Source organism: Drosophila navojoa, chromosome 4 (genome assembly GCF_054131105.1).
Source record: "Drosophila navojoa isolate 15081-1374.11 chromosome 4, UAZ_NAV_1.0, whole genome shotgun sequence".
Classification (NCBI taxonomy): domain Eukaryota; kingdom Metazoa; phylum Arthropoda; class Insecta; order Diptera; family Drosophilidae; genus Drosophila; species Drosophila navojoa.
Genome location: NC_142892.1, coordinates 23,284,819 through 23,310,433, shown reverse-complemented (window position 1 = coordinate 23,310,433; position 25,615 = coordinate 23,284,819). Strand labels below are relative to the sequence as shown.

Genomic DNA, 25,615 nt, shown 5'->3' with positions numbered 1-25,615 from the left:
AACGCCGTCGAATGTCAAAAGTTTAGCGGGGAACTTGAGGCCAGTTGTAGGAGCCGACATACAGAGAATGTGGACGACACCACCGTCGCCCAATGCACTCGCTGCACCGAATTTGCAGGCCCAGCGCAGCAACATGGCTGTGAGGTATGTCAGCAACATGTTGTCTAGCAACAACTGACAATTGCTGACTGACTGGCTGACTGAATGACTGACTGAATGGCTGGCTGGACAGGCAATGTCTGTTAGCGGTACCTTTAATTGCCTGGCTGCCCAAAATGCATAGACTAAATGTCAGCCTAAGCAGCAGCAGCAGTAGCACCAGCAGCAGCAGCAACAATTGCTGTTAACTGACAACTGTGTTGCAGCAACTGCTGCCACAGCAAGCAGGCAACAACTGCTGCGCCAGCATTAATATTAATTAAATAAACGTTAATTCAGCGCATTAATGCGTAATAAATAATGCCACTTTGAGGCAAAAATTAATGCATAAACGCTACTTATCGCTGCCGACGCCACCGCCACGCACTTATCTGTGTCAACACAGCGCCAGAGGCAACAAGCCGCCCAGTGCTGCTGCTGCTGCCGCCGTTTGTTTCTGCTACTGACAAACGCATTGTCAATAGGCCAGGCCAACTGCAATATAGATCCGTTTGGCAGCACTCGGGAGTTGGGAGTTGGGAGTTGGGAGTCGGCAGTCGGGAGTCGGTAGGCCGCAGTCGATGGCGCGTTGCAATTACATGTCTGTGACAAGAATTTTAAATGAAAACGGCCCGTTGCCGCACTGTGCACAGTGGACAAATGATTCAAACTTTCGCCTTACGTGTGGAAAATTCTGAAAACAGTGCTGCCTGCAGAGGCGCCATGCCATGCCAGCAGGCACCAATCGCAGTGCTTTTCGCGATTATTTCTTCTCGTTTTTTCGCTCTCCTGCGCTTTGCATGCCCGCCAGAAGGTGCCTTCTATGGCGGCAAAAACGGCGACGCATGAAATTAGAAAGGCATTATTGCAAATCTCTCGCATTTGAGGTTTATTTACTAGCAATTTGTCAGAAAGTGTTTGTCCAGATGCAGCGGCTCAGATTAAAGCACCGATGTCTTCGTCTACTTTCTAATACGATTCACTGACGCAGAGCATTAAAACAGTCACATTTTACAGCATGATGCGACCGCACTTAAAACCCATACAATTGGGTCAAAGGACTAGCTAAGCACTCCATTATGGCAAGTTTATTAAGAGCGCAGACTGCACACCCTGTTAGCCTCAAAATAGGTTGCAGAATCACAACCATCTAGCAGCATAAAGGTGTTGGGGTCTGTCATTTGATTTCATTTGTATTTAATAAATGTATAGGATTATCAAATTTTTAAAAATATATTTAATCATAGTGTTTTTCATTTACAAATTGTATTGTTACTAATGTTGCTGTTGAACGACAGCACGGCTCTGTGGATTAATTTTCATTATTATTTCTAATACTTTTCTGATTTCTGAAAATTAATTTAGTTTACTACGACCAAATAAAATAGCACCAGATACCATTTACAACTAAGGGTTATAATAAAATAAATAATGATAATAATTTAATAAATAGAAAAACCAAGTTTAATAAAAAACAAGTAAGAAGACTCTAGCCGAGACTGCTCGACTAGGAGATACCCTGAACCCTCCAACCCATTCTTATCATTCTGCACTTCTTTTATGCACGCACACATACATACACATGCATCCACCCTCACGCGCCCGCGCTCTGCTAACTGCGCAGTAAGCAGCGACTGCGCTTGGGCTGCGCTGCAGTGCGGACAATAGTATGAGAATTTACTTGGTGAATAACAATTTGTAAACATACGATCTTAATGAAATTTTTAGGGCGTAATTATATGGTCAGAATGTTTGTACATTCCAAAGCACAAGTCTCTAGTACTTGAAATACGTTTTTTAGAAATTGGGGGCGAAGGAGGCGTGGTATCCAAAATTACAAAATGTTTGTATTCATCATATGTATATACGAAGTAAATCTGAAGTCTCCACGTCTAAAAGTATTCCGATGAGGCTCAAAAAACAAAATCAATTTTTCGATTATTCTCGATAAAAAAGTTATCGGATGAGTTATCGAAAAAATAAAGCAAACTCGTACTGCGTATGATATACACGAGCATGCACACAAAATTTCAGCTTTCTAGCTCTTATATCCTCTGAGATCTCGGCGTTCATACGGACGGACGGACGGACGGATAGATGGACGGATGGATGGACGGACGGACGGACGAACAGACGGACAAGGCTATATCGACTCAGCTCATCGTGCTCATCAAGAATATATATACTTTATGGGGTCTGCAATGATTCCTTCTGCCTGTTACATACTTTTTCACAAAAACATTATACAAACATTAAACATTAAACATTAACATTATATTACAACAAACTTTCAATAATTAAAACAAACTTGTTCAAATATATATAAAAGGCTATATCATTTTACTATTTATACTATCCACATAAACATTATGATGCTTATTTATATAAAGAAGTTCATAATTTATTTTGAATATTGTACAACAATCTACTAGTCTAATCATATTACTTAAGTACTTCATAAAGTATTGAATTTAATGTAATTTGCATTATTTTGTGGTCTACTAGGAACAATATATTTCTTGCTTTAGAACTCTGTGGTATGGCTCTGTCTAGAACAATGCTATGCTGTGCTACAGACATCATTACAACCAGTCATCGCATTTTGGGGCACTTTAGATTTGTATTTATGCGAATATATTTGAGCAGCCCAATATGGTAATCGCTTTGAGCTACATTGCCCAGCATATTGGATGCTTTGGAGTGTTTCGGAATCTGCTTAAACTGCAATTTAATGCAGTAAATCGCGTACCCACGCCTCAGCACAACTTGCTCGTGTAATTTATAGCCAGGCAGTGGGCCATGTTGCTGCCAGCCCATGAGTGCATTAGAAGAGCCACGTAGTGTGCCTGTGCCAGCAGCAATATAATTCAGCAGCGCACCTTTAGTGCGGTTAACAAATAACATCAACTTATTAAATAAAGTTTCAATTCATGGAGAGAGCAACAACAGCAGCAGCAGCAGCAGCAGCAGCATCAAAACTGGAAGATGGCAACGCATCCAAGTGAACAGCGGCTACCGTACTGTGATTCTGGACATTAGACATCGGTGAGCAAAGGATGGAGGTCGCTGCAGGCGCAGCCACAATAAATCATCACATCGAAGCCATGGGCGCATTTTGGGAGAGGAGACTGTGGGGGCAGCTCCGGTTGTCTGACTGTCTGGCTGTCTGAGTGGCTGGGCTGGCAGTAACTGCGGCCAAGTTATGTGGCTTCATTGTGGACAGAATGAACGCTTTTAAGCAGACAATTGCAGCCTGCGGCGCAACTGCAGCAGCAGCGGGAATAGGAGCAGCAGCCACGCCAACACGGCAGCAGGTAGGCAAAATAAATGAAAAAGAAATACAAAACTGAGACTAAAGATTGCTGAGCCACCATCTAGCAGCTCCCACTGCCCCAATGCCATTGTTCAGCAGCGAGGAGTTCGTTCTTGTTGCAACAGGAACAGCAACTGCTGGTGCTGCTGCCGCTGCTGCTGATGTTGTTGTTGCTGCTGCTGCTACACATTTTCGTAGGCAGCGCTGTGCACATAAATCATTGAGTCGACTCCAACTGCAGCGTCGAATTGCCTGCTTGCTCGCTTGCAATATGAGTTAATTTCTGCAAGCTGAGAGTAGTGTGCGGGGCCGAAAGCGTATTTACGTATTTGCGTATTTGTCAACTGCAAATTACAACTTTTTCCCACACGTTCGCCTGCCTACCTATCGCAACGTTGACACACAGCACACAGCACATGTGGGTGTATGTTGCGATTTATGGCACGCCTGGCATTATAAATTTTCTATTAACTCGCCAGACGTCAGCCGGCGACCAGCACCTGGGCGAGAGTTTGAGATTTGCATTGAATGCCCAGAGCCAGAGCCAGAGCCAGAGCAGGGCACCACTGTCAACTGCCCGCTGTCTTCTCTCTGCTGTTGATAGCGCATTATCTGTTTAAGGCTTTAATTTTGCTTACCAAAAATGTACGCAAAATAAGTGCGCGAGGCGCAACGCCTTCTACGGAGCGAGGACGCGACGTCTGCTGACTCCAGGCAACTGCATTTGCATGCAATTGACTTGAAAGGCGTTGCGTTGCGGATATTCGTGAGTGTCCCTGGTGCTGGCGTTGCAGCAGTTGGCTGTCGCATCTCATTGAACCCGACAAATTGGTCATAATTTTTAGCAACTAAGTAATCCCAATAAGCATGGCCCAACATTGTGCACCTGACATTAAGCTGCCAAGCGTTCAACTAAACAGCTATCGCCTGCCGAGAATAGAGATAGAGAGCGCCAGAGATAGATACTCGCTCTTGCACTTGCAGTGGACAGCAGCAGCAGCAGCAGCAGCAGCAGCAGCAACCCAATAAAATGCATTTATCTGTGCATCGATCAGCCAGAAACCTGTGTGCATGCAGCCTGCACAACTGTAGCGTGCTGCATCGGCTTGGCCAGCAGACACACATCAATTGCAAATTAACAGTAGTTAAAATCCAAATGAATTTGCGAGTGCCGCCAATTTATGCAGCTGGCAGCTTATGCCGTTTAATCTGCCGGTTCAAAGGTTGTGCTCACATCGCCTGTGTGATTAAGCAGCAGCGCTGAAATATCCTCAATGAAAACCTCCTCGACCTAGCCTGATTTAGCACTAAATGGACTCCAAAGCAGCGCGCATCCATCAGATACACACACACTCACAGGTATGGCTCTTGTTGCGTTTGTTCAATCAGTATGGCAACGAAGTCTGATTGGTTTTCAAAATTCACACGCTGCGCGCTGCTTATCGAGCAATAAACAAGTAAGAAAGCTCTAGTCGAGACTGCTCGACTACGAGATCCCCTGAACCCTACAGCCAACTGATATTTCAATAATAATTAGCACACACACACACACACACACACACACACACACGCATACAAACAAACACACGCACACACATACATATACAAACAAACACACGCACACACACATACGCGCACATATACAGGCGATTGCGCTTGGGTTGCGCTGCAGTGTTGGCAATATTATGAGAACTTATTTGTTGAATAATTTAATTTCTAGACGTACGATCGTAATGAAACTTTCAAAACGTAATCATGATGTTTAAATGTATGTGTATACCGAAGCACAAGTCTCTAGTATTTGATATACGACTTTTACAAAGATGAGGGTGAGGGGGTGGATTTAGGGGTGGGGGGTAAATTTTAACAAAAACCGAAATTGTATAAAATTCATCTTAGTATGCATTTTAAATTTGGAGACTCTAGCTTAAAAGATGTAGGAGATATAATTTTTAAACTGATCTTCGATAAGGTTTTTTATCGATAAAAAAGTATCGGAATGAGTTATCGTTTTTTAGTGATAAACTCGATATCCGCGTGATAATTACGGACATTTTAAAAAAAAGTTGAAGTCTCTAGCTCTTATATCTTCTGAAATCGACGCGTTCATACATACGGACGGACGGACGGACGGACGGACGGACGGACGGACGGACGGACGGACGGACAGACAGACGGACAGGGCTAAATCAACTCAGCTCTTCGCCCTGATCAAGAATATATATACATTGTGGGGTCTGCCACGCCTCCTTCTGCCTGTTACATACTTTTAACAAAACCATTATACCCTGATTTCCCATTTTCAATGGGTTCAGGGTATAAAAAATCAAGAGACGTAAAGGAGCTGCACGTGTATCTGTCAGATACAATTTTTGGCTGTGCACGAACTTTAAACTCTTTTTCCAATTGCTGGCTGCCTTGAACGTTGGTAAACAATAACATTTCAATTGCACACACACACACTCAAACCGACACTCACACAACTGTATATTGCGTCACATGCAAAACGCTTATCGCATCAGTATACCAGCGATATATGAGTTCTTGCTGCTTGTTTATGTGTGTGTGTGTGTGTGTGTGTGTGTGTGTGTGTGACTGAGTGTTATCTGTGGGTGTAATTTTCTCACGGTTCAGTTTTCTGTTACTCGGACCTAAATTGCGTTTGCACATTTCCCTTTTCTTGTATCTTCTTTTTTTTGTAGTCCACTCGCCTTTTTGCCCACCGTTTTGTGGGTGATTATGAGAGAAGCACACAGTAAAATATAAAAAACATACAGTCTACAGCACCTGAATAAATATCTTATCAGCGTTTCGTTTCGTTTTTCAGCACTTAATATCACATGTTAATTTGATTTCTTAGCTCTCAGCTCTCAGCTCTCGCTCGCCCTTTCGAACGCCATAAAGAAGCGTGGGAATGCGCTAAAAATTGTTGCAAAATATGGCAACTGTTGTTGTCGCTGCGGTTTGGCAGTCGACTCCTTATCACTCGCTATCAAGTGCTCGGATTGTTTGCGCTTACCGCAAATATACATGTGTGGCAAATCTCTTCTTGCTAGCCGCTGGGAAATGTCAATAGAGCGAAGCCGATAACTAATTATTGGGAAGCATTCCCAATCAAGTCCAGTGAATTAGGGGGCGTTTGGGAACAATTAAAAAACTAATAGACCCTGGGAATGCTAAAATGCATACCAATTCGACTGTTTTAATTTAAATTCCAGTACTTTAGTGCAAATTAAGCTAAAAAATCAATCAAATATATTAATAACAATAAAATCTTCAGTTTGCATTGCCTCTTATAGACATTTGCATTAGTTATGTTATTGTCCATTTCGATACTTGAATCAGTTTGTTAAGTCATTAGCTATTATATACTATCTTAATTAAAGTCTATGCGACATACTAGACAATTAGTAAAACGTCGATACAATGAACTGAGTAACATTATTAAAAATAGTAAATTATATATTGAAAAATTACCTTTTCAAGAGGCAAAGTACATACTTTGCATAACATAACTACTAAAAATTATGGATACAAAAGAAGACAAAAAAAAAAAAACACTCAAATGCAGAGAATAATTAGACGATAAGCTCACAAAGGGATTACTGGAGCACATCGTATGACTTCAATACACATTATTTAAACAAGAAAAAACGTTATTATTCGGTTTTATCCTTAGAAACAGACGAAATTCAAGTTTGATTGAAAAAGAAATTATATTTAATATCTGTTATGGTATACATTATAAATTTAACAAGCTATTGAGCTTTCACTAATCATCCCCAGGTGTTGGCGTCTTATTTTCTCTTTGTTGAAGACACTCCAGTGCTGGACATATTCGTATATATATTTTTTATATTTTAAAAAAGAACTTTTATGCAAAAATGTGACTCAGCACACTTCTACTAAGAATCATACAAGGGGTAGTTGCGGAAGCGAATAATTTAGGTTAGCTGTTCACATTTGTCAGCATTAATTTGCCCGTTCCACATCTTGGAACAGTTCAAACTTGCCCATGGTCTGGAATATAGAGCCTTAGAGCCAAGTAAAAAAAAATATGGGTTAGTTAGCCCATCCGCAGTAAAGATTGAATAGAGGAATGCCTAGGGTACTATTTGCTTTAAAAAACAGTGCTCTAGAAGGCGTTGGTAGTTGTAAAAGTAGCCTTTTTCATCCATAGATCGAAGAGCATGCAATACTTTTGATAAATTAATTCCATAGCATACTTTTATGCCGCACATAATAATTATTCGTAGCATACTTTTAGTCAGTTTATTATTTCAATTTTTTTATATTTATTTCTAAAGCCATACGGGGTAGTCTAGTAACCCCTTTGTGTGCTTATTGGCTATTAATTCTGCCCAACTGGGCGCGCCAGCTAACTTAAGTTAGCTGTAACAATATTACAAATACTAACAAACACATATTTACAGCACAATACAAAAAAACCAATATACTGATTGCAGCTCTACGTCAGCCTGTTGACTGTCCTATGGGGAGATCGGAGGATTAAATCCCTTTGCTGCCTTCTGTCGATGGTTAGTTTAGTATATTCAACAAGACAAAACCCCTTTGTAATGTTAATCATCCTCTTTTGTGTGCGCCGGCTTACTTAGCTTAGTTAGCTGTAGCAATTGGCTATAAACAATACTTATAAATCAATATTAATGGCATCTTCTAATACACCATAAACGCGGCCAGTAATCAATGTCCAAATTTTGGTCTAGGCAGCCTGAACAAAATTGAATTTATATTCAAGCTTCCTGAACAAAATTGAATTCAAGCTGCTCAAATTATGAACTCATGGAACAGTAGATCATCGCGCTCGGGGCGACCGTCCACCCAATTTCTATCTCTCCCTCTCTCTCTCTCTTTCTCTGTTTTTATACATGTATATAACGATATGATTTTCTGTTGACAAGAGAAAAAGAGAGAGAAGATAAATTGACGAGCTGGACAAGACTGCCTACTGGAATTCCGCTATTGGGCACAGTTGAACAAATATAAAATTTAAATACTAATTATAAGTTTATTCAAATTGAATTGCTTTTATTTCATACTGATTACATTTTGTTTTTCAGTTCATGTCATCTAGAAAAACTAAATAAAATTCAAGTATGGTTTTTGTATTATTTTGAAAATAAAATTTTATTTGCAAATGATGCAATTTGTGTCATTTAGGATACGTATATTTATATATATATATATGTATATATATGTCATGAATAATAGAATAGGGCATACAAATTAAGAATGAACGAAAAATTCAACGAAACTAACATTGGTTTTGCACATACGCTCATATTTTGTGGGTTGTCAGGTTTTCTTTTGTTTCCTCTTTTTGTGTGTGTAACTAATTTAGTTCGACTAAGAACTAATTACAACTACATTAACTACGATATATTTTTCTGTCAAAAATCACTACGTTTACGAAATCACTTTTGGAAGAATTCTCTAAATAAATGTGATGCCACGATTACTGTTCGCAATGCGGCATCGACTAAATCAAATACTTTGCTTGGATGATATAATTTTAAGGGCAACAAGGTAGGGGTATAGGGGCAGGGAGGCTGCAAGTTAGCCGTCTGTTAATAAGCTTGAATGAAGCTCATGATGATAGAACATAATCGGTTTATAGTTTTATTCCTGTGTTTTAATAGGGTGGATGGATAATTGAGTGTGGTGGGTGCATAGGTGAAAGTGTCGCAGAGGGAGAATCTTATAAAACTTTGGTTAGCCCTAAAATTAGTTAAAAACTTAACTTAGATATCCCTGTGCTTAGAAGAGTTTTATTAAAACTAATCTAAATTAAATTAGCATAATCTTTCGGCGGCCGCTCACTGTGCATCGCCCCCATGGCCGCCGGCGAACTCGGCCTGAAACTCGCGTATGCTCACGTACGTGCCTGTCACAAAGCCAACAATGCCGAACAGTATCAGACCGGAGTTCTTCCACAGCCGCCACTTGAAGCGCCCGAAGCCGGGCTCCTCGTAGTACACAGCCAATTCGATGACCGCGGGCACGATCATGCCCAGCGTACTCAGGCAGACGGCGCCGATGAGCGAGATGAATGGGCCGAGATTGGGCAGCGCCACGGCAATGCCGCAGCACAGACACTGGCAGATAGAGAAATTCCACAGTGAGTTGATGGCAAAGCATTGAGCAACTAATGAGACTTACCACCAGGCCCACTCGCAAGCCGTACTCGCTCACGTTCTGGCGGGCAGCGGGAATCTTGCCCTCGATGCCCTTCCAGAGAATGCTGACTGGCACATAGAACTGCAGCGTAAAGGTGAAGAATATGGCAATGGCAATCATCAGCTTGACGGACTGAGCCAATCTGCAAGAGGGAATATGAATCGAAATAAATAGCTGGAGCGACCACGCTCGCGCTCTGCGCTACTCACTTGTCTTCCAGGGGCAGGTTCAGCGTGATGCTCGCCTGGGTCTCGTCCCCGTACTTGAGGTAGCCGAAGAAGCCGACGAGCGTGTAGAGGCCGATGACCAGGCCCATGCCGAAGTTAAGCACCGAGGGGCAGCCAATGAAGTGGCTGGGGTTCTTCATGTCGTTCTCCAGGGACATAACTACGCCGATGCCCTCCAGGGCGAAGATGACCGTGCCGAAGAAGAGGGGCCACTGTGCGGGTGGCACGATTCCCGCGCGCTCAGACGGTGCTGGCAGATCCGAGAACATATAGATGAACGTTATGACAATGCCCACAAACATCAGAATATTGGCGATCATAGAGAAGGGCGTCAGAAACTTGAGATTGCGCACCAGACACATGAACACCAAGGGCGCCGACACAATCACAATCCACAGGCGCACGCTCAGCTGGGTGTCCATGTAAACGCCGACGACCTGCTGCACATTGGTTGCCACAAACACCAGATAGATGCAGCAGCAGCCCAGCAGATCGATCACCAGAAACGTATTCACCATGAAGCGTATGAAGCGAGACCAGCGATTCAGGGCGGGCGGGCCATCCAGGAAGGCCTGCTCGGCCACATCGGCAAAGCCCATCATGGGTATCTTGCGACGCCGGCACAGTATGTGGGCACACTTGACCAGCACGTGGACGCAATAGGTGCACAAGGTGCCGACGGCGAAGGTGGCCAACAGGCCGAACCACAGACCGGCATTGGCAAAGGCCATGGGCATGGCCAATATGCCGGAGCCCAGAGAGCCCTTAAGCAGATGCACAAAGGTCTCCAGGTCACTGGAAATCGAAATGAGCTCGAATAAAAATTGGCATGCAATGCATCAAATACTTAAATAATATCTATGTTACGCAAATCCCGTCTGGCTGCCAAAAATAAATAAACGAATCTAAGTTGCATTCAAATATTTACAAACCATCAGAGAACTCTGCCAAAACGCTGCCGACTGCTGCGGTTCTAGCGATGATTCGCATGGTCAGAGATATATAGTAGAGAGCGCGTTGCATGCACATGTACATATGTATAAGCAGTGCGTCAGCTTGCCGCAAATTTTATAATTAAAATTATAAATTTAATTGTATATTTATGTTTAGAGCAGTCTTTTCGTGAGTCAATTCTAAGGTATGAATCAAAATTGTTGAATCTAGATTGTATATAACTTGGTTTGCCTGACCCAACAATCTCTTTTTGTTCTGCCAGTGCAGCGCGAATAATTTGACGCTGCGTCTGCCCCTCTCTCTGCGATTCTCATTCACAGTTGCATTTTACATTTTCACTGCAAACGAATCGTTCAGCATTATCTCGAGATTTGCTTTTGTTTTTATTTGTTTTCTCGTTTCCATTTGCGAATTTACTTTATTTTTAGTTTAAAAGCTTTTCGGCAAAAGTCCAAGGACAATGTCAATTGAATTTCAAATGTATTTCCGTTTTTTTCCTTTTCGTTTAAACCACAAAGCCAAGCAGAGAAATCAAAGTCTAGGCAAAAGTTCAATGACGTTAATCAAATAGTTAGTCATTGATTTATCAATAGCAAATATCAGCTGTTTATATAAGATATTTAAGAACACACTTTTAATTCGATTATCTTGCACATTGTCATAGATACCGGAGCAAAGGACATTGAGTCCTTCCCTTGAATTTGACGTTGTCCCGAGTTAATTCTCATACCATTGATACTTACGATGTGGGGTGCTCCACTTTGCGATGCTCGAAGGGATTGTAAAGGCCGTCCTCGCCATCGTCGCCACCTTTTTTGCGCGTCAACACCAAAGGGAGGGTGGATCCAGCCGCCTGTTGAGCGGGCACATCGGCCATGTCGGAGCGGATGAACCTATCCGAGGATGAATACATTTCGAACATTGTAGTCGAGGAATTGTTATCGACATTCTTGTACATCTTGTACAGCGAGTGCACAATCTGTGTCTAGTTGTAGGAGTGATGGATTCTTGAGTCGGATGCGCGATATAGCTACGTTGGCCACGGCATCGAAAACTTAAATGAAAGGTACTCACTTGGGCTGGCCCATGCTCGCGTTGTTCCTGTTGCCATTTTTCTTCTCGCTGTCGTAGACCGTCACAACCGTCGGAATTTTCTGCAAAAGAGATTGCCGATCGTCAGAATTCGATTGAGCAACTGATATAGTGCATGAGTCAAATGCCACTGCACAGAGAGAAACAGAGAGAGCGAGAGAACGAGAGCGCGCACTTATGTAAAGCGGCCAGCTGCTGCTGCTGGCATTAGCTTTTAGCTGCAGAGAAATGCACCTATGCCAAAAACTATTTGCGTATTTGTTAGTGCGAACATTGTTTTCGTCAGTTTATGGCCAGCGGCGAGAGCTGAGCTGCATCTTGGTAACTTGTTGCTGGATATGCAGCAGGTGACCTTGAGAATCTCAGTGCGCAAGGTCAGACGAGCACAGTTTACATCACTAGACGCGAACGTATCGAAAAACTTGAGCGAGTCAACTGTAATGTTTCGATAAACAAAACACCCGACATTGCAGCGCACTGAGACAATTTTGGCACCACGCGCCGTATGCGCAATATTCAAGTTCAATAGACAAACTGCTATGCGGAAGAAGCAAAATGCACTCAGACGCGTAAACACACGCAGTACACAGCAAGCAGTTCAGTTTCAGCTTTACAGGCGCACCTGCTGATCCATGCTGGCGCCACTCAATGATGTGGTCATTGTGGCAGCACCACTTGATGGCGCCGGCGGTGGACCACCGCGTTTGAGCGACATCTTCAACTTGTGGCGACTGAGCACGCCGCTGGATAAACGCGTCTCGTGCTTCCTGGGACCAAAGCTGCTCAACTCCTGCTCATGCGGCTGCTGCTGACGCGGCGGCAGTGGCGGCTTTCCGGCGGTGGCGTTCAGCTTGACGGCGTTGCGCTTGTCGTAGTCGATATCAAGATCAAATTCAAGATCGAGCGATTAAGCGACATGCGCGACGTATTCACGTGCAGTTCCAGTGAGTGACGATACAAATCTGTTCGCGTCCACGGCCAATGTCGTCCGCTTATATGCACTTTTGTTGCCAAAATGAAAAGCGACAACTACAGCAGCGGCCACAGCGAGAGTGGTCTGCGGTATATTGCGAATAGCTTCGAAAATAAATAGTAAACACTGAGCAGCACAGGAACGCACAGCAGCAGAGACTGCTGCATCAGAAAGGGGCGCCTTTTCCGAACTGAGCAGCCATTTAGTGGTGCCAGTAGTGGGAGAGCTCAGAACGAGATTTTCGGCAGCTATAGTTGTAACTGCTGAGATACGCTGCTTGGGCTGCAGCAGAATACAGAATGCCCGCATTAAAAATGACGTCATTGAATGTTTTGTCTGTTGCTATTGTTTCCTATATATTCACACGTGTGTCTAGCGAGGCAGCGAAACAGAGAAAGAGAGAGAGACAAAGAGACAGAGAGACGGAGATCGGAGAACGGAGAAAGAGAATCGTGTGCGCTGCTATTAAAAAATAGGTACAATATCAACGAGTGCTCCCACATATAAATTGATCGAAATCAGTGCGACGCCGTAAGCGACATGATCCGCCTATGCTAAGTGCGACGTAGATAAAATTAATGAGGAAGCTGTAAATTTGCGCAAAAAATGTGCGAAAAATATTTACGACGGCAGCAGGAATACACAAATAGAGCCAAAAGTCAGCTTGAGTTTAGCAATTTTTCATGATTTGTATGTTTGTTAGAAATGGTCGAGAATTAAAGCAAGGGGCAGATGTGTGCTTTATTTATTTATTTTTTTTATTAGAAAATCGCAGCACAGCAAATAGCCCATTTATTCACCACATTTCACTTAAAATAAAAAATTTGTTATTTTGAATTATTTATGGGATAAACGGATTATGTCAACTAAACGATAGGCGTAACAACAGTGCGTATACTTATTGTGCATTCGCTACCGCCATCTATGGTCGCTTATTGGAACTTTCAGCAAGCACGCCAACTGCGGCAAACGCTGCGCGCAGAAAAGTAGGCAACGAACTTTTGAAAACATTTCTGCGACAATTTCAGCAAGGCCAAATGAGCTCGGTTGTGGCGTTTATTATATAATACATAATACATATTTTAGTTCAATGGCTAGTGACAATTGAACGTTCGCCACAAAAAGGCTTTTAACTATAAATAAATTTAAATATTTAATTTGAAAATAAACTCTAATTGAAATAGAAATATATTTTATTCAAGAATAAAAGCCAAGGAAATTTTATTACGATAGACAAATTTCAAATACTTTATATTTATTTGCAAATATTTTATATTAATGTGCTCTCTATCAATCTCCCAATTCATAACAAGCTAATACATTCTGATACAATTTTAGTATGGACATACCTCCATTCCATGGTTTTACTCCCTCCCAAATGGCGCTCACTTTTAGAAATAATCTTAAAAAACTGTAGCACATGCATAAATGGAACTTGACAGGTTAACGCATCAGTTGATATTTTTTATGGACCACAAACAGATGAACGCTAGAAACGTAAACGCACAAGCACTACTCTCAAATAAATTTCAGGCTTCTAGATACCCTCAAGAAACATTCAAAATTTCTAGTAAATATAGAATTAGCTTTTCGTTAATATTTTAAGTCCTCTTTCAGGAGATTTGGTTTTATTTTTCATCAAGTTGTATTGTTAAAATTAAAAAATTTAAATATATTAAAATTGTATGAATCAAATTTCAATAGACCAACTGCAAGAAGTAAGAAAGCTTTAGTCGAGAGTGCGACTACGACTACGAGATCCCCGGAACCCTTCAAGCACCACACACACACACATGCACACACACACATATTTGAATTTATAGACAAACAATCTTAATTACCTTAATGAAACTTTCAGAGCTTAATCATAATGTTTAGATGTATGTATATACCGAAGCACTATTCTATAGTATTTGAAATACGCCTTTTTCAAATATGAGGCCGAGGGTGTTGATATACGGGTGGGGGGTAGATTTTGAACAAAAACCGAAATTGTATGAAATGCACATTTTAATTTTGGAGACTCTACCTTTAAAGATGTGGGAGATATAATTTTATAACTGATTTTCGATAGGGTTTTATCGATACAAAATATCGGAATGTGTTATCATTTTTAGTGATAAACTCGATATGCGCGCTATATATACGGACATTTAAAAAAAATTTGAAGTCTCTAGCTCTTACGTCTTCTGAGATCGACGCGTGCATACATACGGACTGACGGACGGACGGGCGGACGGACGTTCGGACGGACAGACAAACTGACGGACAAGGCTAAATCGACCCAGATCGTCGCCCTGTTCAAGAATATATATACTTTTGGGGTCTGACACGCCTCCTTCTGCCTGTTACATACATTTCAACATAACCATTACACCCACACATGGCTAAGACTATAATCTCAGTCCGTAAAAGACATACATATGGACACCACACCCTGATTATGCATATTGCATCAAGATTAACACAGACGTTCCGAGAGTTGTAAATCGACTGATTCCGTAGTTTTGCATAGACAAAATCCAACATTCGCGCAACAAAATGCTCTTTATTTAGTGTTTAAGTATATGGCATAACAATAATTACTTATAATCATCGCTTCACATCACAAGTTCGAAATAAAAATAGTTTACGCAATAATTAGACAGCTGGCCAGGCAGAAGCTCAGCTGCATTGTGGCGCCAGTGCATCTACAATAATATCCAGCCACTCACCCAATGAGACAGTCAACTGTTTTGTCGCATGCAATATTATATACTGTGCAATACTTTAAAAATAAAAAACAATTTTTTTCCGCATTTAGAGTAGCGTGTGGTCTTTTGTTGGAGGGCTTAGAATTTGTACCCGCATTCAAATAGCAGCAACAGCTACCCAAATAACACGAGCGAAATGAAAGCGATTCGAGACTGCCTGACTAGAAGATGCCCTGAGCCCTGGGAGCAACTTCAGTTTAATTTGAACTATTTACTATTTACTTGGGTACTTTTATTCTTTCTTGTAAGAAAACATAACTGTGATAATCATGCGCGTAAATTTGTCACAGTGAAAGTCGCTAACATATCAAATTTTCTACTATTAATACAGGAGTAGGGAAACCAAATCTCCATTCTTATTTCATTGAAGTACAAAGCTAAGTTGAGATCTCCGGCTTTTGCAGTATGCAAGGCAAAATTGCAAATCTTATATACATATATCTCATTTCTCTTACTTCATAAGGACGGACCGACTGACGGTCATGGATATATCGATGTAACTCACTTCGTCACGCAGATCAAGAACGTATATACTCTATGATGCTTGCCGGGCCTTCCTCTGCCCGTTCCATTTGCTCAAAGCCATTACACCCCGACTTCCCATTTGCAATGGGTTGAGGGTATACGAATGCATAAAGTAAGGCACAAAGCATGTGCACAAAACAACATTAACGCAAATAGACCTCAAAAGCGAACTGCAAACAAGCTGGCCGCTCCGCGAGCGAGAGCAGCGAAAAGAGCGATCGACACGTGTCGCTGGGGCTCTTCAAGTTCAATATGGTCACAACTCACGATAGAAATGCAAGCGATGGCGAACTAGGAGCTAGAGAACCCGTGATAGCACGTAATTTTGTTATCAAATAAACATTAAATTGGAAAAATGAAATCTAAAGAATTAGATATTGCGAACATTTCAAAGAGCTTTATTGTTAAACATATTCCTGCTCTTCCTCTTTCCCATAGTATTATAAAAAAAAAAACTTCTCAATCCTTAACCTTAAAACGATTATGATGGTTTATTTTATATATGTATATTTATCCAGCTGCCAATTTGATTTAGGTATAAAGATGCCGCTTTTATATATTTGCCAAATGATTGATTCTACAAGCATAGTCGTGTAACATTACAGAAACAGTATACCTTTTTAATAGATTGCATAGACATGCAATGAGAAAATTCTATTTTTAGTGCCGATTGTCAAGTGTTCATTGTATAATAGTTCTCCGAAAGCAAACAGCATACCAAATGTCACAGCTAATATAAACCCAAAATGAGTCAGGAAATCGTGAAATGTATTCAAATCAAAGTGTGGCCCGAAGGCGAATTCAAAATTCATCTCTCCTTATTAAATCGATACATCACCACTCACATTTAGTGTAGACAATTGACAAAGTTGGTAGCCCATCAATCAATATTGAATTCCTAGTTTATTGTAGGTATTTCCTAATGTGAGCATTTCGATAGCGATAGCATACAAATTGATTCCAATAAGTCCGATAAGAACCATAAGAGGAAACACTGTTCGCAGCACAAAAATCTCAGTGTAATCTAAGTACGTGCTATTACAAAATTGCGCTGCAAATGTAAATAATTATTTTCAAGCAATGTAGTAGCAATGCGTTTTTGCACGATATGACGAAATGGCCCACACTCTGCCCTAGCACAACACAACAGCCCCTCTCACCCATCCCCTTATAAGTGGAATGACTAACTAAACAAATTCGCACATTCGCAGGCGTACAGGGCTGGCAGAAACATGCCTTCATGTCACACATCTAATTAAAAGGCACCTTTGGAGCGTTAGAGCTAGAGCAGTTCCAAAGCTCCATAATTCCGCGTCTACGGGCTCTTCATAGCTCTAACTGCATGCCATTGAACTGACATAAGCAAGTGGAACCGAATCAGAAAGAGAAACAGAAGCAGCAGGGAAATGAAATCGAAAACGGCACAAGCAGCACAAAAAATAAAATACAAAAAATAAGCAAACAAAAGCCAACAATTTGTAATGGAAAATTTTTTACAAAACTGGCTAAAATGCAAGCAGCGAAATATATTTAGCCCCAACGAATAGTGCATCACGTGGCGCCCCGCGTCTGCTGAGCGGGGCTTGCTGCGGCTGCGGCTGCGACTGCGACTGCGACTGCGACTGAACTCGGCACAGTCGAGTTCTAGCTAAATAACTGTTAGCAATCAGTCAATGCAAACACGTCGATTTATGGCTAGGTATGCTCGCCGAAATGTCGCACGGGGCGTATGGCAAATGCATTGAAAATTGCATTTTAGGCGCCAAGCAACGCTCAGATAAGATAGCCAATGGGGCGGCAAGTCCCTGAGGGGATAGAGTTTCGATATTCCAGCTGCGACAGGCACCAATCAGCGACAGCATTAATAAGCGCAAATTGAAACGGATTCAATCCGAACACAAGCTGCTCGCGACTGAACAGCAATTAGAGAACCCATTCGAGACTTTGTTTACCTGATCCCCTAACAGAATGTGCGCCAGTCATGTTTCAAGTGCAGCCGGGAGAGTAAGAGCGACATTTGCAGTGGCAGAGCCGAGAGAGTTGGGCCACACTTTCACAATGCGACATGAATGCTCATGGCATGGAAAATTACCAAACGCGATCGAATTTTACATTGTGCCACTTAGAGAAAACCAAACTCAGCAAATTCACTGGCGGCGCTTGCGCACCAGCGGCACGAGCGACAGACCGACAGATCGGGAGACTGACCGCCTAACAGACTCACAGACTAGAAGACATACAGACTGACAGACAGACAGACAGACAGAGTATTCAAGTCAAAGTACAAAATACCATGATTTTTGTGCATTTTGCCACGAAATCGTAAACGCGCTCAGCACAAATATGTAAACCCTGAAATACGCTGACGCAGTAGGTAGACGAAAGACGACAACGCGTCGTCGGCATAGACGGCGAGCTACATGCCCTACTTCGTCCCCTTGAGCATAGCGCACCGAACTCGAGTCCCAGCCAGGCAAACATAAAAATGCAAGGCGCTCGCACAGGCTGCGAGTGGAAAATTCCACTGCTCACAAACAAAGGCAACAACATTAGCAACAACAACAGCAACAACAATAGCAACAACAACAATTACAACAAGAACGAGCATGCAAAAGTCATTGTTTGGCTCTAGGAATAAGAGCAAGCGAGGGTGGAAATGTTTATGTGTGTTTCTCATAGCGACAACAGAAGCCGAAACAGAAACATCCCCGAAATTAGACTTCAGTTTTGGGATTCCTCAATTCGTTATCATATCATGCAAGGTAAACGATTTGCATGCCAATTCCATCAATCAATAAAAAAAGCAGCAGAGAGTTCTAGAAGGTTTAAAAGTAAGCTCTATTTGTATGGAAAGGTTATTGTCTAATGACACTTGATTAAACACATACATATGTCACATGATTCACTATCTCTGGGAATCAAATAAGACCCAGCTAAGTGGAAGTCACTCTGACTCAGAACTTAAATTGAATATGTCAACAAATTACATGAGAAACAATTATCAATTGGTCTAAGGCAGATTACGTTTCATTCTAATACGAATGGGAACACAACTGTCTTTACAGGCAACTCCAACGGCTTTCAGATAATAACAGCATAGACAAATCGATGTTGTGCCTCTGTCGTCATCAGGCGAGCCCAACGTTAACCCACTAAGGGGTTCTCTCATTAACATAAGTTGGAAACCGGAACTCGGAACTCGGAAGTCGGAACTCGAAACCCTCACGAACCTCTTGGGTATGGTACTTACAGTATACTCCGCCGGTGCGAGCGGCGTGCGTGAGTCGCTTTTGTGAAAACTCATTTTCACCGCAGCGAAAATCCAGTTGGTCCTGTTATCCTGTCGGCAATGGCAACTGTCGCGCGCTTAACGTATTCTGTAAACTCTCGGTCAACGCGTTGCAGTGCGTTTTCCAGCAATTTCCAAACACTTTTTGCGATACAAAATAAAATTTAATGGGGAAATTTAGTGCAAAAATTGAGACTCGATTTTTTTGGTTTATTTAATTTTGTAAAAAGATAAAATGCAATATTACTAATGCAATTCTCAACACTTGCGACCGCTCTAGCCTCGAAAGAAAACCAAAATTTTCTTCTCAGCCTTATTTTCTTTGTGTCGAGGAAAATTGAAAACGTTGCCAAGACGTTGCAAAGAAATTTTCAAAGTTCTGACAACCGCACGGTTTGACAAACAGAACAAGAATGCCAACCTTCGCGTAAAAACGAGCGAGTAAAAATGCACGACTTGACGATTGAGCTGCCAGAGAAAAGAGAGCGTGCAGCCGCGAGAGACGTACAGAGAGCGACGGAGAGTGAGGGAGAGGAAGAGAGCCCGTCCAGTTCCGTGTTTGATAATGAACACGTAAACTTCCATCGAAAGGAAACTCGTTCGGTGCTCATATGGGCGTACCGGGAACTATCCAATATCTGAGTTCCGCTGCACTTATTTGATACATGAATCAGAAACTCTCGCTCTCCCAAACAAATAGTAACGCCAATCATGAAATCGAAATCTATCAATCGAGAGAGTCGACTCATAGCAATACCCTGCTCGAACAATCCACCCCACAAGCATTCATTTTACTCATGGCATATGTTCCTAACTGAATAGTTAAAATTAATTCGAATATGCAGGGCGAGAAAAAGGTTGAAAGTTAAATACAAATACAGTATTTATTATTCGATATTAATATTGTGTATATGAAAATTCAAAAACAGTTGGCGAGAAAAAGTTGCAATACATAAATATATTTGAAACAACAAAAATCTAATTCATAAACAAAGCAAAAATTTTTTTGTATATTTATTTATTTATAGTTATTTTTTCAACTTATGGTTGCTATCGGTTGTATTTGTATTATTACGGTAGAAAATATTTACGATTCACGTTTTTGCTGTATAACTAATATGCAGGCATTGCAGATAAGGCCATTCGATACATGGAAAACTCTCCACAATATGCATAGCAAATAATGTTCTAATTAATTAGCGATGCCGCTAGAGAAGAGAGGGCCCAAACAAAGACAGAAATAGAAATGGTCGTTCATTCACTGTAAAAATATCCAACTGCGCAAAACCGAATGGAACGGAACGTCATGAAGTTGCACTTGCCTCTCCCCAATTTCCCATTCGACTGATAAAAATAACTTTTCTGTCACTCGCTCAATTAGGTATCAATTGAATTGTGTGACGTTTACCCGAAGCAAGGCAAGTAATTGGCCATTGATTGCCGAAAATATGAAAACGCAACATCGACGCATTGGCATCGATTAAATCGAGGAAAGTACATAATATATAAATTGACTACGTGCTCGTTTATATGTATGTAAGTAAATAAATGGAAATGTGTCTATAAAACAACTGCAAATTTAAATCAATTTATGTAGGTTCTTTGCGGCGCATTTATTTATGTGTAATTCGAAGCGTGACAGCTGCAAAAATCGAATCGATACCGATCTCGCCTAACATATAACCGGAGCAAAGCAGTTCGGCGTGAGCATATGGAAACTTTTCTGATGCCGATTTATTATTTGCGGATCGAAAAGCAATTGAAGAAATTAGAAATAGCTTCAACTTGACCGACTTTAGCGTTTGACATCAAAATCCATTAAGAGAGCGGATTAGATAAAAATGACTTTGAAGTCAACCTGAACCTTTGTCCTTACATGAATTTCAATTGCAAAGCAGTACAAGTATTTTCGTCTATGTCTATAATATTATATCTAATGGATGTATGTATGAAATTAAAGAACTTTTTTTTTAATAATGTTTATCAAAGCCATACGAGGTATGCCACTAACCCCTTTGTGAGCTTATTGTCTGTTAATTCTGTCCGTTTGGGCGCGCCGGCAAACTTAGGTTAGCTGTCGCGAATTAAAGAACTAACGTATCATTTCTGACTGTACATATGGGAAAAAGGTATTTTTGATAAATTCTTATCTAATTATGAATCTAAACTAATGTGTAATGTATAATGTAATGTAATGTATAAAGTCAGATGTGTGATGAATAGCGAAACATTTTCAAATTGTATATCTCAAATGTATCTCATTTGAGCTTCCGTTTCAAATGACTTTGTCACGTGGAATTCTATTGCATACTTTGTTGCGCGGCAGTAATTGGCGCCATCTAGCGGGTAGTGTTGACAAGTCTCGTTCAATGAACGCAGCGTTTGCAGTCGTCAAATCTGATTCACTTAACGAAGACTAACAGTGCGCCAGCTTGGCTGGACATCGCGCATACGCCCCAAGGCGTAAGTTGTGTGTTTTGAATGCGAATTATTTTCGCTTGAAAAGCGCGATTAAAATGGACTTAATTTTTGTGACCTTTGCAATGATATCAACAATTTTAGCTGCTTCATTTATAGAAAAACAAACGACGAGTCCAAGTTCACACGCTCGTCGCACAAATCAAAATCAAGTCGTACTTGACTGCTTATTACTGCAATTCCTTCCAACTGTAATCCAAATTGTAGCTGGCGTGCAAATTAGCTTTAAGTTGAGCTGAGCTGATCTGAGAAATTTATTTGCATACAGAACTGCCAGAGACCGGAGACATAATGCATTCTAAATTTAGTCAGAAAACCGGTTGCCCACATTTGCTACACTCATTTATATTATGATTTTATTTTATTTTTGAGCTCGCACAAAAGCTAGAAGAATAAAAACACAGCCCACTATGGCTAAACTCATTTCTATAGAAACAATAAACAAAAATTTGTACTATGCTCCATTCAGATATACATGTAGAGATATATACGTATCACTTTCGTATGCATGCCGCATGCCTGAACTGCTAAGCCGATTCGCCATTAAGCTCATTGGGCGATCAACGAAACACATTGCTGAGAGCCTACGTCGTGCTATTTGCCAAAACGTAGGTAAGTCCCAGACTCACAGGGTTAAACCCAATAGTTGTTTACCTCAAGTCTTCAATTCAAGTCAAAGATCCTGTTGGGAACTTAAATGAGGTTCGTTGCATATCGATAGAGTTCTCACCTCTGCATCAGCTGACATTTCAGATATATCCAGTGTCGAATGTAAAATACTTTGCTTATATCACTTGCTCCTAATATACATATATTCACTCCGACAGAATGCGTTAAATTCAACAAACACTGCGTAACTGATTTCTCGACGACCCTTTCGCTCCCAAAGTAACGTTGGCCAGCCGCGTATCTGGCAGCTTTGTTATTGACCAATTAAGATAATCAAAGTAGTTCTTAGAGTTTGCAATGAATAAACCAACTATGGAACACCTTAACATTGCATTCCATTCCGATACAGATCAGAAGCGCCGTTCCGACAGATTCAGTGTTAGCTCTATGCCATATGTTCCTTTAAGCAAAAGGCGAGCATTCCCCCGACTGATTAGTATACCATAGCCAGTTACTTTTGCTGATGTTATTAATTAAATACTATAACTAAAATAGTGATTCAGCAATGTTAATATTACAAAAAACAATCAGAATCAAACAATTTGGAAAAAGAATGGCTGCAAATCGAACTGGGGATATTAAACCAATGCAATATAAATTTTTATGGCTAGGTAGAATTAATCAGACACGATAAGAAATGCTGTTGTGGTTTTAAATTTCCAATACGTATTGAACTAGATTACGTTACTGCAATTATCTGTACGTTGAGCACAACACACTGTTCTTGGCACTTTAAGGAAGTAGAATGCAGAGCCACACGGACTGACAGCTATCCAGTAATAAAGAGGAATATGTAAGCTATATTGACTAGAGATCAACTTTGAAACAGAATGTGTTCAGTTGGCAGACACGATTTTACAATCACAATCCCATGAGAATATGCTTAACTGCAATTGTTGTTGGCAACGAGCTATCAATTATAATGTGTATAACTTTTTTTTGAGCCGTTTCAGTGATCCGTTCAATGCACTTGTTAGAGCGCGTTTATTAGGTAACTTGACGGTAGATGAATGTCGGACTACTGCCGCTTCTTGCCATCATATAAACACCTCTAGGCAATCCAAATAGGGTGAGCTGATAAGAGACCTTACTGATGTGTCTTTGTCACTGTTTACTGTCGTCACAAACTGTCGACTAGACAGATGAGATACAGATATCCAAGCACAGTCTGTACCAAAAACAGTGGATGTCAGCGGCAAATGAAGGACTCACCCAGCATAGATATCACTTTGGCAGATTTATATCAGCCCAATAGTAATTTAATCACACACAAACTGGGCGCACGACCACAAGGTCTGATCCACAATCACAATCATTATTGATATACGATAATGAATTCATAAATATGTCACGCAAAATCGGGCACTTATTGTCGAAAGCTGATAAAGGCACTTTTGGTCGGTAAGAACTTACTGCTCCATTATTAGATTCCGTAGCTGGTCCACTAATTACGGCCAGCGTCATTTTTTCGTTGTATTTTTTTTTTTCTTTCAATCACGTGCCGTTCTACACTGAACTCGTAGAGTAATTAAGCTAAGTATACGCCGTGCTGTCCGACAGTTTGCTGTTTATGTGGCGATCGGCGTGAACCGAATAAGCCCGCGAACCTTACAATACATTCCGTTTTAAGCGCAGCGCTAATACCAATGTACTCAGCATTTCGACTAACTGCACTCCATTCGAAAAATATCAAGCAGAAAATGGTATAAAAATAATAAAAAAAACACTCAAAACCCGCTCGCTGCCTGAGTGAGTTTTATTGATGCAGTCTGCTGTGCCTGATATTGGAATTTTGCTTTGAGACTGAGATCATTCGGACTACACATAAAGCGCCTGGCAATGGCTGTGGCTTAACATTAACATTGAACATTGAAATAACGCCTGCCAGCCCGCACTCGCCGGGCGTGGCATGATTTTGCTTTTGTTTTGTCAATGCAAATGATTCAGTACAATTTGTGATGCAGACAGCGAAACGTGCGAATTGACTCAGAGAATCCGACAAATGTTTACCTGCCAAGCTGATAAGATGGAGACACTTTTGTGGGCCAGCGAGCACAGCGACTAGCCTTTGCTTATCTAGACTGCTTAAGGGAAGCAAAATACACACAAAACTCACTCAGATTAGCGCTGGAGTGGCTGTTGTTCCATTAGTCAGTTTTGGCATGCGGCTGCCAAGATTAGGCCAACTGATTGAAGCGTCAGCCTCGTGCCAATCGTGTGCAAGTGCAGAAAGCTACTGAGTAGCTGCTGACAAGTGCTCAAGAGTGGCGAAAATAATTAATAGTTATTATCAATGTAATTACAGATATACATATTTCAAATGCAGCAACCACAGTTGTAAATCAATTTCAGATACTCTTTATAATATAGATTTACAGGACTATTCCCGATTGCTATGTGAGTTTCAGTCGATCAGCTCTCAATTCTCATTGCCTTTCATGGCGAGTGTGCGTGTGTGTGTTTGTGTGCTTGTGGGTATCTGTTTTAGGAGCGAGAGCAACAGATAAATCAACATCACCCAGTTTTACATTTTACGGTATGCCGAAAAGCGCTATGCGCAATTTTTTACTTGATTTTAGTTGCACGCTAAATTTCTATTAAGTATATAATACATGAAATAGTTGAGATATGAGATGCCCCACAAATTGACAATAACAAGGTAATCATTCAATTAGGCCACCACTTGCATATGCCACATGAGCCATGGGTGGCTAACAGCAAGATTTCAATATCACACTGATAGAAACAAAGGACCAGATATAAAACAGAATAAAACTCTGACCGCTAGCAGTCGGGAGTGCCTGACTAGGAGACTAGGCAGACATAGGTGTACGACCTCCTCCATTGGATAAGGGGCGCACAGAATGAAGATCTAAATCTTCATCAGCTGTGATTCTGATTCTGAATATATTTGAAATACTTTTTGCTGATTAAATACATTTGAGTAAAAAACCAGCATACCCCGAATTCTCGCATTCCCGTTCGAATGAGCGTCTGAACGGAAAC

The 25,615-nt window shown here is 41.2% G+C and overlaps 1 protein-coding gene and 1 long non-coding RNA gene across 4 annotated transcripts; one reads left to right on the top strand and one right to left on the bottom strand.

The window, feature by feature from the left end:
• Positions 1-8,572: 8,572 nt before the first annotated feature.
• On the bottom strand, positions 8,573-24,234 carry LOC108652316 (proton-coupled amino acid transporter-like protein acs). Of its 3 annotated transcripts, XM_018102472.3 has the most exons (7): positions 19,710-19,888; positions 19,424-19,603; positions 11,905-11,984; positions 11,574-11,723; positions 9,859-10,671; positions 9,632-9,791; positions 8,573-9,567 (listed from the first exon to the last, which is right to left on the bottom strand). In XM_018102472.3, the coding sequence occupies exons 2-7, from the start codon at positions 19,475-19,477 to the stop codon at positions 9,289-9,291; spliced, it is 1,536 nt and encodes a 511-aa protein (XP_017957961.1). In that variant the 5' UTR covers positions 19,478-19,603; positions 19,710-19,888; the 3' UTR covers positions 8,573-9,288. The 3 variants fall into 3 exon arrangements, with proteins under 3 accessions (XP_017957961.1, XP_017957962.1, XP_017957963.1); XM_018102473.3 differs by lacking the exons at positions 19,424-19,603; positions 19,710-19,888 and adding an exon at positions 24,023-24,234; XM_018102474.3 differs by lacking the exons at positions 19,424-19,603; positions 19,710-19,888 and adding an exon at positions 12,545-13,065.
• LOC149091523 (uncharacterized) lies at positions 20,382-21,251 on the top strand. The gene is made up of 3 exons (XR_016196633.1): positions 20,382-20,538; positions 20,596-20,998; positions 21,060-21,251. It is a non-coding gene; the product is annotated as an uncharacterized LOC149091523 (long non-coding RNA).
• Positions 24,235-25,615: the final 1,381 nt, after the last annotated feature.

What these genes read in the sequence shown, in the direction of transcription:
- LOC108652316 (XM_018102474.3), bottom strand. Translation starts at nt 12,637, where the DNA reads ATGTCGCTCAAACGCGGTGGTCCACCGCCGGCGCCATCAAGTGGTGCT. An exon ending in GCGCCAGCATGGATCAGCAG is followed by an intron (nt 11,985 to 12,544) that starts GTGCGCCTGTAA and finishes TCTCTTTTGCAG; the next exon opens with AAAATTCCGACGGTTGTGAC. An exon ending in AACCTGCCCCTGGAAGACAA is followed by an intron (nt 9,792 to 9,858) that starts GTGAGTAGCGCA and finishes TCCCTCTTGCAG; the next exon opens with ATTGGCTCAGTCCGTCAAGC.